Source organism: Calonectris borealis, chromosome 13 (genome assembly GCF_964195595.1).
Source record: "Calonectris borealis chromosome 13, bCalBor7.hap1.2, whole genome shotgun sequence".
NCBI lineage: Eukaryota > Metazoa > Chordata > Aves > Procellariiformes > Procellariidae > Calonectris > Calonectris borealis.
The window spans coordinates 23,740,518-23,752,874 of NC_134324.1; the positions used below are offsets into that span (position 1 = coordinate 23,740,518).

General features: G+C 60.0%; 1 protein-coding gene across 1 annotated transcript; it reads right to left on the bottom strand.

Annotated features, from left to right (window-relative positions):
* Positions 1-3,702: 3,702 nt before the first annotated feature.
* Positions 3,703-4,623, bottom strand: SPRY3 (sprouty RTK signaling antagonist 3). The gene has a single exon (XM_075161833.1). It carries the CDS (start codon positions 4,621-4,623, stop codon positions 3,703-3,705), a length of 921 nt encoding a protein of 306 aa, XP_075017934.1.
* Between the last annotated feature and the right edge of the window lie 7,734 nt (positions 4,624-12,357).

Here is a 12,357-nt window from a genome sequence, read left to right on the forward strand (position 1 = left end):
GGGAGGGAGCAGGATGGATCTGGTCTGAAGATGTTAGGAAAAGCTCAGGAAAAAACATGATCAGAGGCTACCCACAGCCTTCCTGACACCAGATGAGCTCAGTGAACCAGCCCTGGCCTCCTTGGAGAGCTTTTGGCAAATCCCGACCTGTCCTTCTGCTGAGAGCAAGGAATGGGAGCTGGCTGAGGCCCCCCCAGACGGAGTGGGAAGCAGTAACCCCACGTGAAGCCACCTGCCCCTACGAGCAGGGTAGGGGCCAACAGCTCTAAACTTCTCTAGCCCATGCAACTGCAAGTTGTGGCTTTGCATTTTGCCCTCAACACAGTCAAACCAAAGCCCTGCGCTGGTCTGACAGCCCTCGGTGCCCATCTGGGGCTCTCCTCCTCTCCAATTCCCTTCCACGTGTCCCGTATTTCATAAAATACATCTCGCAGCTTTGTCATTTCTTGGAGATGAGACATTCAAGAGACCTGGCCGGACTCCTCAGCCCCGCACCCAGGCTATGGCACGATTCCCTGGTCGAGATGGGACTTCCGCACCGACCCAGAAAAATCCCATTAGGCAGAAGGCTGCTGGCAGGCGTCCTGGCCTCCTCCCAACTGCTGAAGGTAAATATGCTGCAATAGTAGTGCAGGGCTCCACCTCGCAGTGCTGGTGCCAAGCAAAACTGGCTCTGGGGAGCTGATATGTGGACAGCCATCTTCTCGTCCTACAGCTCCGGCACCTGGGGGAGGTCACCCCCTGCTTGCATGACTTCGGAGGCCGTGAAAATGATGAAGCTTCACATGTTGAGTCATTCCACCATCAGGAGAGGAAGCAATGAATTGCAAAGATACAGAGGTGGTAACTAAATTTACAAGTAGGATCCATTTAAAAAGGAGGAGAAAAAAAAATCAAAGTAGAGCAAGTTGGAAAATTCTGTTCATTAGTTTTCTTTAAAAAGTTTCAATGAACTCTTTCACATTCTCATTCAAGTGAGACAGTTCCTCAAATCCTCAGTGAAAAAGGGACCTTTTTTCCCTAAAAAAAGTTTTACATTTTTTAGGAAGAAGGAGTTTAATCAGCACCAATAGAGAAGTGAACCGAGCGTTCAAAAGGAAGGATGCCTTTTGGTGGAAGTCTCTCCCCCAAACACCACTTGGAAGGAGGGAGCCAAGCAATTACTGGCAGGTGGATAAATATGTTTGCGATATATTTTATAACTGCTGCCACAGAGACAGGGACTGATCTTATGGGGGTACACCTACAGGGCATCCTCTGAGAAGGTCATTGCCTGAAAACCCAAATGATTTCGGAGTCCAGGGCTGGCCTCAGAGGATGTGCAAACTGCACAGACGTGGCCCTCTCCCTTCTTAATGCCAGGAGCTCCTCGCCGTAACCCAGCGCATCGTCCTGAATTCCCCACAGCTTATGGGAATCTTTGGCCAGAGGAAGCATCTTTCAACACCCCCCCTCAGGCTCCAGGTGAAGTCAGGGTGAGGATTTCGGTCATGTCCGTAACATGCCCCAGGCACAAACTTCACACCAGGGACGGGATTCATCTCCCCTTCCGCAGGGAACCGCGAGTTCAGTGTTTGGGTCCCACTTGGGTCAAGGAAGACAGGCACCGCCAGAGCACAATTTAATGAATAATGTTTTCAAGTGGGATGAGTCACTCTCTGGAACCGCTTTTCTCTGCAACAGAGGGAGCTTGGATCTGCCGTGATTTTTAGATAGCAAATGTATGGAAAGAGGAATCCCATCGTGAGAGTCTACCTCCTGCCTCACCCACCCTCTCTCTGCAAAGCAGATCCCCCCCAGGACAATCTGTAAACCTCCCTTTCCCCCTCTCCCGACTACCTGGGAACTAAAGATCTAGGATTAGCAATAAACAGACGGGGAAATCATCTTCCAGCATGTGCAAGTGTACCAGGAAGCCAAACCTTGCATCTGGCACCATTCACAGCAGTATCATGGATATTATTAGTAATAGACCTAGCCATCCTAACGTTATATTTATATATACAAAAATAGATCCACAGAACTCTACGTAAAGAGGTGGCTGAGGGAAGGCGTCGGATGAGCCCTGGATGGCAGGGTCTTGGAGGAAGCCAAGGGACATGTTGCATATATTTCTCCAGGGGAACCATTCGCTTCCTTCTGCGCTCACACACCTCGGAGGAGGGACAGGCAGGCAGAGCCGAGCACTGGGACATCATCCCGGCTCCAAACTCCCCCGACCGATCGGCCGATGTCAGCGGGGTCACAACTGAGAGCTGGCACCACGCGTTTGCAAGCGGAGATGGGGCTGAGCCCAGGACCAGGAGGAGCTCCCCCCAAATGCAGCGACGGCTTGGGCTTATTATCATCACAGCGAGTAAACCATGAACCACTGACCCCGATTCAGGTTTCCTTCTGGTCTGCAGACAGCCCAGCCCCAGGGCTTGGTTCAGACCCACCTCCAGTTTGCCGCAGGCAGCCGCCGTTGCAGAATACCCTCAGCAGCGCCGGCAGGGTTTGCCTGCCGGCATGAGGCTGGTGTTGGTGTGACACGCCGGTGGGCCAAGGAAAGTGAGGTGAGGACTCAAAGGCAACTTCTGCAGGGAGGGAAGGTTGGGCTTCTGTCTTTCGACACCCCCTTCTGCTCTCTCTTTCCCTCCAGCCCAAAGCAGGAGCTGCAGAGGTCCCCGCTGGGAGTCCCCCAGGACTGGTGCTAATTCTCAGTGGGGGCAGTGCGAGCAGCAGCTGTTGACAGTTGGGTTTTGGTATATGTTTTAAAGTGAATTCAGTGCTGGTGGAAGGTACCAGATCGGGGCTCTCGGGGCTCGAGCACGGAGCTGGTGCCTGTGGCATCTGCTCGGTGGTGGGATGGAGCTGGGCGGCAGCTCCCATCCCGCCAGGGTTTGTGCTCTGGAGGCAGCCCCTCAGGCATTGAGAAATGAATGGCAATTTCAAACCAGCTTCTTGTTCTCAGCCAAATCCCAGAGGGGACCTTTCCCTCTCTGCAGTCGGGCAGAAGCGAGTGGGCTGGGCTGCCTCCGATAGATCCTTCCCCTGCCAGAAGGTTTCTAAAGCTTCCCACACCTTCCCTTCCTCTTTGAGACAGAAAAATACGATGCCACCTCATTTTGAAGCTCGCTTGCTTCTCCCAGCGGCTTCCAAGCCCGGAGGGAAGCCACTGCCACCGGTGGGACCCCGCGGCACCCCAGCCCCTTGGGGGAAGCAGACCTACGGCCGCGTGAGAGGAGAGAGGCCACCCACGAAAAGTGCTGGAGAGAGATAAAGAGAGAGAGAAGGAGGTCTGGCTGCTGGAGGACTCTTGCACAGGGAATGCATCAACCTGCCTCTTCCCCCCATTGGGAAGGACCACACCATGGGGCACCATGGACCAAACCCTCTGTGACCAGAGTCCCGAGGACCCCCTGGGTCGCCCTTCCCTGGGGGAGGGCACCCGCAGCTCTCTCTGCCTCTCCTGGTCCCTCACCCGCGTGTACAAAACCACCGTTTCCCACCAGCTTGGTGCCAGCTCCCCAGCCGCCGTCATGCTCCCAGCGGTTGGGGGACCCCCAGTTCACCCTTCTCATTCCCGGGAGGTGATGGTGGGTAGGGGGGAGCGCTGCAGAGCGGAGGGAGCCGAAGGAGGAGGGGGATGGAGGGGAGAGGAGGAGGAGGAGGAGGAGGAGGAGGAAGAGGAGTAAAGCCTGCTTCTCCTCCCCGGGAGGGTCATACCGGCTTATCCAGTGTCTTGGGGAAAGGCGTGCCGCTGGAGGAGGAGATCTTTCTGCAGACCGTATTGGTGTGGCTCTGGCAGCGGCAGCCGGGTCGTTTCAGGCCGTCGTAACCCCGCTGGCAAAGTTTGAGGCACCCCAGGGTAGGAAAGTAGCAGCAGAGGCAGGGCATGAGGAGAGAGAGGAAGCTCATGGCAGCCCAGCGGGCACAGCAGGACCCCGGCCCGCAGGAGCAGGGGTCGTCGGCGCAGGTGTCCTCGTCGTCGGTGGAGCAGTGGTAGAAGAGACCCTTGACGCAGCAGAGGCAAGTCCCGTAGTCGAGGAGGCTCTCGGGGGAGCAGAGGCAGCGCTGGTTGCAGAGCCAGCAGGAGGGCAGGCTGCGGGCGGCCGTGCAGCGGGCGCACTTGCATCGCCCGCACTCCTCGCAGATGAAAAGGTGGCCGGTGTGGAGGGTGGGCTTCTCCGTCACCCCCTTCAGCGGCGATTCCTCCGGTTTCAGCTCGCCGGCCCGGGGCTGCGTCCGGATGAGGGAGTGCCCGGAGTGGGATGGCGTGAGGCTGCTCAGGAGGCGCTGGTCGGAGGCGGTGGTGCTTTGGGAGACGGAGCTGGCCGTGCTGGAATGGCTCATGTGTTGCTGCAAAGGTGGCATCTGGTGCTGTTGGCTGTGGCTGCGGTGCAGGTCCTGGAAGGTGGAAGACACCAGGCGGTCCTGGGACCACTCTTGCTTGTGTGGCGGCTGGGACAGGGATGGGTTGGAGCGGGCTTGCTGGAAGCAGACAGCCGGTCTCTCCACGTAGTTGTTGCTGGCACGGATGGAGCGGATTTGGTCAATGGACAGGACCTGCTGGAAGTCCTCAGCGGATGGGTCCATCGTCTCGTCACAACTGAGTTCAGCCACACTGGAAGAGAGCTGCATTTCCAGGAGCGAGGAGACCCTGCGGCATCAGGGCACATCTAAAAATCCTAAAGGATGGGGCAGGAAGACAGAGAAAACCTTTGTGTTACATTTTATGTGCATGCACCATGCAAACCAGGAGGCAAAGACTGGCTGGGGAACTCCTAATGAAGTTATTTCCAACAACCAGACTCAAAGTACTTCTGTGCCTGGGGAGACTTGGGCTGGACATGCCCAAAAGGCAAGGGCCGTAAGATCTGTCCCTTGAAACAGGTGAGCGCAGCATCTCCCCGTGCTTTTGAGCTTTTCGTGTTCTTCCAGAGGATTTCCCACCCCTTGCCGGCACTGATGGACCCCGTCTGTCGTCCCTCTCCTTCCCCGGGGGAAAGTGCCGGCCCTCTCCAGAGGAGGGGAAACTTGAAGCTGTGACTTATCCAGAGCCAGTGACAGAACTGGGAATGGCATCTCCTCCGCAGCAGGAGACTCCGGTTTGGGGCTTCCCAGCACGCCCCGAGCAGCCTCCCAGTGCCGTACCCTGTACACACCAGGGGCAGGGGGATGGAGGGGATCCGAACACATCTAATTTCAGGCCGCATCAGCAACAAAATGAGACACACGCTTGGCCAGGGACAGGCCAAGCCCACAGACTCCCCGAGTCCTGGCGGTTCCCACTGCAGCGTCCTGTTTTCCCACGTGCAACCCAGCGACAGCCCAGGAACCAATTTCCCCCCGTCCCCAGCACCGAGAAGGGCAGGTTTCTCTTTAACCCCGGCCCAAACGCAGGGTGAAGCAGGGAAAGCAGACTGCGCAGCAGGCAAGCCCCGTCTTGCTCCTCGCACCGAGGCTGCCGCGCTGTTTGCTGCTGCGTTCAGGAAATGGCACTTCCCGCTGGCAGGCGCCTGCTGTATCCAGAGGGAAGGTCAGCACCATCCCAGGGCTGCGGGCTGGGGCGGGGAGGACCCCCGGCTCCCACAACTCCCCCCCCATGGCGTTTGACCTCATGGCATCAGCACCATCGCCAAAACCTCGGGCTGCCAGACCTCGCCACTGGTGTCTGGGCAAGACCTCCGCGGGGCTGGGGCTGGGTGAGGAGAGGGGGCAGCAGGGGGGGGTCTGCCACGGAGCCAGGTCTTGGCCCTTAGGAGGGAGGGAGAAAGAATCTTCCCACTTCTGCTGCCTGTAAAGCAGAGCTGCCCAGGAGCGCGGAGAGGACGGAAGCCATTCGTTGCACGCCAGAGCCCAGCGAAGAGCTGTCCCCCAGCACTTCCAGCCCAGATTTCAATATCGAATACGTGCTTTCCGTGCACAGCCAACTTCCCCGGGACAAAGCCATTCTCCTCTGGCAGATCAAATGAGTGATCCCTCAGTGACACAGATATTGTCACGGTGCCCGGGCCCGCAGGAAGACTCTGTTTCAATAGGAAGCTCCCCACCGGCGTTGCACATGGTCAGCAGGCCAGGCGGCCGCCGCCGGTGGAGGCTTTCAAGTAGGTGAGGGGCCACAGGTAGAATCTGCTCATGCAGCAGAGAGAGGCAGAGGGAAGATTGATTTTCATTAGCTAGGCTGACCTTGAAGAGCAGGGAAAAGCAAAGGCAACTTACTTTGACTGTTCAAGCAAGATCTGGTCTCTCCCATCCCCCTCCCCGGAAAGAAAAGGCAACTGATCTGCTTAGATTTGGGTTTTTCCGGCGCGTGGAGCCCACCTGCCGCCCCCGCCATGCGATCTCAAGCGAGATGCTCACCCCGTCCAGGGAGATGTGGACAGCGAATGAGTCCCTCTCCCAGGACACCCACAATTGATTTGGACGCCGATTTGTTTAACAGAAATATCAAGGTGAATTAGGAGGGCACGGCTGACCCAGGGAAGGTTTTGTGAGCACGCTGCCAGGATGAGAATGGGCCACACAGGCAAAACACCCTCTTGTGAGGTGTTACCTGCTGCCACTGAGCTCCTCACCTGGGAAGGTCTTGCTAAAGCACAGGCTGGTGACCTGAAGCCCCCTGGACCCCTGAAGAGATATGACACACCTCAGCCTGTAGCTAGGACCATGCAGAGGGGAGCAGAAAGCAGCCTCAGTGGGTTCCCGCGTCCCTCGTGACCCAGATCCCATCTTGGGGTGGGATCGCTCAGGGGACGATGCTGATTTACACCCGGGGAGGAGCTGCTCACATGGGGTGTCCATCCCCTCTAATCTGTGCGCTGGGATTTGGCAGTACTCGGGCATTAGGACTCAGCCAGCGAGAACCGTGAGGTTCCCGTGTGGGGCTTGAACCGAGGTGTGACCCAAAGGGAGAGACCGAGGCAGCGGAGGGTGCCACTGCGATGGAGGCAGTGGAACTGGCAGATAAAGAGCAGCCGAAGGGCAGAGCCAGTACAGCTACACCCAATCCTCTGTGCAAGACCCGGAGCTCAGGAGACACGAGGAGACCCGTGAGCCATGCTTAGGCAGGAGGAGCTGCACAGGGACACTGCGAGGAGGAACAGAGCCCCGGGGACAGCAGGCAGAGAGAGGAGCCGGCGATCGGGCCATGCAGTGCGTTGCAACCCGGACACTTCGGATCTGGGTCCAGGGCTTGGACACAGCATCCCGGGCAAGACAGGTCCTGGGAGGACCCCCAGCACTAAATCGGGGCCTGAACACTCCTGACCTATGATCCCCAGGCATAGGGGTTAGGCATGGACCCAGACTTGCTGCCGGAGGGAGGCAAAGGTCCCTCTGGGACCCCAGGGGATGTGAGCCAGAGGATCTGTGGGTCCTCCAGTCCAGCGGGATGGGGGGAAGAGGGACTGAATGACTGGAGCTGGGACCCCACTCCTGCCTGCCCCCCCCCGGGGAGCCCAGTGCCCCCCACTTGCTCCCAGCCCTCCCTGCTCCAGCCCGATCCCGGCGCTGCAACCAGTCCATACCCCGGCCCCACTGGTCCCGCCATCCCCGAGGCACTGCTGCACCCCTCCCTGCCTACCTGCCCGTCTGGGGGGGACCGGGGTAGCGTGTCCCCAGCCTCCTCCTCCTCCTCACACCCTGCCTGCGGGGCAGGCATGCCAGCCCCGGAAACCGGGCGAGCTTTATGGCCGCCAGCAGCCCCAAACATATAAAGTTCGTGTGATAATGGGCCAGAGGAGGGATCGTAAAAGCAAATGATTTACAGGCTGGAGGTGGCTGCAAGCCGGGGACGAGCTGCACAGGGTGCCCAGGTGGGAGAAAAGGGCTTTTTCCCTCCGGAGGGACCCCCTCACCCTGCCCCGGGTGCTGCGGGGTGGAGCGGGGCGGTGGCGGGAGGCTGATCCCCCAGCCCCGCTCTCCACGCAGCCCACGCGTGGCCCGGATCCGGGCTGCAGCCCCCGTGCACAGCCCCGCCGTGTGCTGGTTCCCCCAGCCCTCCGTGCAACACAGCCCACGCGTGGCTCGGATCCGGCCCGCAGCCCCCAGCCCCACCGTGCGCACAGCCCACGCGTCTCCAGGACCTCCGAGCACCGCCCTGCATGCAGCCCGTTCGTGTTCAGGACGCCCCAGCCCCGCTGTGCACACAACCCACGCGTGACTCAGTCCCACACCTCGCCCCCAGCCCCACCGCGTACACCCCACGCGTGCCCAGGACCCCCATCGCCACTGCACGCGCCTGCCCAGGAACCCCAGCTTCATTGCACGCTCACAGCCCGTGCACGTCCAGGGACCCCCGTCCCCTCGGCAAACAGCCCACGCGTGTCCGCGCACGCCGCGGCGTCCCCCAGCCCCCCCGTGCCCAGCCCCGCCGCGCACACCCCACGCGCGCCCCTTCCCCGTCCCGCAGCCGCGCCGGGCGGACTCACCCCGCCGCCGCCGCCTCCTCCGGTCCATCCGCCCGCCCGGCGCCCAGCCCGGCCGGGGCCAGCCCCGGGGCACCGGCCGGCCCGCAGCGGGGCTGCCTAGGGCATGGACGCGGGGCAGCGCCCGCCCGCCCGGCCCCGCAACCGGGCCGTGCTCCGCGCCCCGGGGAGCGGGAGCGGGGCCGGGCCGGGCCGCCCGCGGGGGCAGCGGGGGAGAGCCCGGGAGGGCTGCCCGGCTCCGGCTTGTGAATGCAGGCTCGTCCCCGGCGCTCCTTGTGAATGGGGGCAGCGTGGAGGATGGGAGGGAGGGAGGGATTTATTGCTGCCCGTTAGCATCTCTCTCTCCCTCTCTCTGCCGCTCGCCTTCCCGGAGCTGGAGCTCTTAATGCTTACCTAAGTGGCGTCATCCAGCTGAAATTGAATCGGCCCATTAGCGGTCCCCATAGAGCGCTGGGCATCCGCTCCCCAGATAATGACTGCAACGGAGCCGGGGGCAGCGCCGAGGCTGCGGGATGCAGCAGGCACTATTTAAACATTTCCGTCTGCCTCGGGCTGCGCTTCCCCCCCTGCGCCCACCGGGACAGCCCGCCCCGGGGCCCCGCCGCCCCCCAGCCCATCGTCCCCCCCGGGGACGTCCGCGGTGGCCAGGCTGCTGGCCCCGGCCGCGGGGTCCGCGCTGCCTCGGCGTCGCGGGGGTCACGCGATGCCGGCGGCGCAGGGTGGGCTCGGTTTGGTCTGACACGGCGGGCAGGTTGTGTCGGGAGCGCAGGGGGTTCGGCTGCAAAGGGCCGGTATGGACTATCGGGCTCTGTCACCTTGGGCGAATCGCTTGGTCTGCAAAGCGCTGTGAAATGGGCGCAGTCACCTTCTCCCCTCTCACGCGCCCGGCCGCTCGCCTCTTCCTGCGCACCTCAGGAGGCATCAATGGGAGCCCAGGTGCCGTCCAGCGCCAACACCACCAAAAAGTCTAAACTCATACCTGAATTAGCTCCTCTAATAGAAGCTCAGGGCAGGGAGGCTGGAAAGGGGCTTTTCTGTACCAAGATCCACAGAACCAGTCACACACATCCCATTCTCCCAGAAACAAGAACCTCAGACTCAGGGTCCAAACAGGACCTGGACCTTCTGTCCCAGACATTTCCCTGAGTCGGTGTGCTCCCTCCCTGTGCTGCTTTCTCTGAGGCAACAACCGCTGCTCAGGAGCACCAAGGAGCCCTGTGATACCCCTCGGGCCCATTTGGGACTGTCTTTGACAGTCCCAAAGACACATGGCCTCTCCTTGATGACACTGGACATTGGCTATGGACCCCACCAGAGCTCCCACCCTCACTTTATTCCTCTCAACGCTTCCAGGTTGGTCACCCATCCTTTCTGATAGCCTTCCCCGGATGAGCAAAGCAACACTACCAGCTCAGGAAGGGCTGAGAACCTGTCTCCAAGAAGTGAAGCTGAAGCCATCAAGCCCTCAACCACCCCAGCCAAGTCCCTAGCAGCACGGGCACCCGCTGCCCCGGGGCGGGTAGCTGCCCGAGGCTCGGCCGTGTGCTGCCGGTCTTGGCTGCCGATGGGCAGCGCAGGGTCTGGCTGCGTGGGAGCAGGCTGGGGGGGAAAGGGAAGAGAAGGAGCCTGAATAAGGGTGACAAAACCAGCTCTGCCGCTTGTTGCCCTAGCAGATGGGCATAAACTGGGATGATCCCACTGACCTTGGTGGCTCCCTCCCAGCTGATGCCAGCAGAAGCACTGGAGTCCTCCCCAGCAGGGGCCAGTGTCTCTAGTCTCCCTGCACGGTACCCAGCTGAGCCTTTCCAGGCTCATTTTTAGGCATTTCTGGGCTAAGCGTTTCTCCATCTCCATAGGATCCCACCAGAGATGCTCCTCCAGGAGGAGTTTCTCCAAGAGGAACGAGTCCCTGACAGCATCCCTCAGCCTCGGCTATGGCTCGGAGCCTTAACGCTGCATCTCTCTGCGCTCCCACGAGCCCCTCCTCCTCTCCACATCGCTCTCAGCTCCGTCTTTAAAGGTGCAGAAAGGATCTGCGTTACCCAATTCCCAGCGACTGCCAGCCGGCTGTGAGCACCTGACTCCGAAAAGCACGTGTGATGTCCTCCCTTTCTCCCAGCCCGAATCTATCACTCCCACCTTGAGGTGCCGGTGATTCAGGCTTCCCTCCGCTGGCTCACAGCATCCCTAGCGCAGCCTGCGTCGTGCTCAGCCAGCGCTGCTTTATTCCTCACCCGCTGCCGAGGGAGGGCCAGAAAGGCATGAATGCAGAGATACCGAGACAAGTGGGAGGGTGGGAAGTGGAGGGAGAATAGCAGCCTCCTGGTGAGTTATTGACCGCAGCACCTCTGAAGAGGAGGGCTGGGAACCCGAATGCATTTGCAAAGTAGAAAAGTTTGGAGCCGCTCCCAAAGGAAGGCTCCGGGACAGAGCCTCCGGCAGGCTGTCGGAGGGGTTTGGCTGTTGGAAGAGGGATGTGGTCCCCTGATGGTGACAGCCATGATGTGAGCCGTGTCAGAGGAAGGTGTGAGACTCCCTTAGAGTTCTGATAATCTCTCCCCGCGTCTGTGGGAGCGAGGGGCTGCCCCCGAACGGAGGATTTAACATCCCTCCCGCAGCGCTGTGACCGCTCCCGCTGCCTCTGCCCCTTCTCAGCCACTACCTGCAACTGCTCCCAGCTCCTCTTAACTGGTCTTTTGAATTGGTTTCATGCCTCCTCCCAGTTTGAACCCGCCACCTTTTAACCCCTCGAACACCCCCGGGGTCCTGTCCAAAGGGAAGGGGACAGAAGCAGCTGCCAGGAGTCCCATCCTCTGCCCTTATTTTGGAGGCTGTCAGCGTGTCTCCTGCCCGGGACAGTTGGCAGCACCGAGGGACGGGCACTGAGATGGCAGCAGCGCATCCCCGTGTTCCCAACTCCAGCCGAGTCCGCTCGGCAAGTCCTCAGCGCCTGTTGCGGATCTCTGCCTTGGGGGAACCCTCGTCCCCGACAACCCCCGCAGTGGCCAGCAATTCCCCCCTGCTTCGCTCTTTCACTCCCCCTGCACATCCCCAACACCGCAAAAAAGGTGGGGAGGTACTCGCCTGCCTTCCCCTCCTCAAGAAGTGTTTCTCTAGATACAGACACAGGTTGGCAAAACCAAAAGAGCTGAATCTGGAGCCTGAAGTGCCTGGTTGCAGTTTTAAAACAACCGGGAGAGCCCGGCACTGTTTTCTAGGCACGTTGTCCAGCCGCCTCCGAGCCTGACCACCTCTGCCCTGCCTGTGCAGACGGCCAAACAATTAACCGCTGTGGATCAGTCCGGCAGCCGGCAGCGGAGGGGAGAACATCCCAGAGCAAGGCTGAAGATGTCTGATCTCTCCTGATGCTATTAGCCAAGCTTGGGCGCAGGGGGAGGGCAAATTCATCTTCAGTTAAAGATGATGCGGGGGGGGGGGGGGAGGAGAGAAAAAAAAGGAGAGGATAAAGAGAGCATGCGATTCCCCTGATTAAATCAGCAGAAACAATGAGGTGCTGGTGCCCTCTAATTTTTAGATTCACAGATTTTAGGGCCAGAAGGGACCGTGGTGTTCATCCAGCCTGACAGTCTGTATTATGTAAAAGCCACTTGAAGCCAGACAGTGCCACCAGCTTTCTAGAAGCAACAGCAAGCGCTGGGGAACTTACTGAAAGGCTGCGATTCTCCTAAGGTGGAGGACGTGTGGCTCCCAACACACGCTTTGGTAAGGAGGAGGCCAGCTACACCCACCCCACCGGGCTCCAGCTGAACAGGCGGCAGCGCTGGGGGACAGAAAACATCATTTCCCTTCCATGTCACGCAGTTCCTCTGCCCAGCAGAGAGGGATAAGCAAGCACTCCCTTCCTGGCGTTTTCGTTTTGAACCTTCCCTAGTGCCTGGAAAGAGAAAGCCCTCCAGGGATCCTGGCCCCGAGACGTCTCTCGGCC

Excerpts from the sequence above, each read along its gene's own strand:
- SPRY3 (XM_075161833.1), bottom strand. The coding sequence starts at position 4,623 with ATGCAGCTCTCTTCCAGTGTGGCTGAACTCAGTTGTGACGAGACGATG.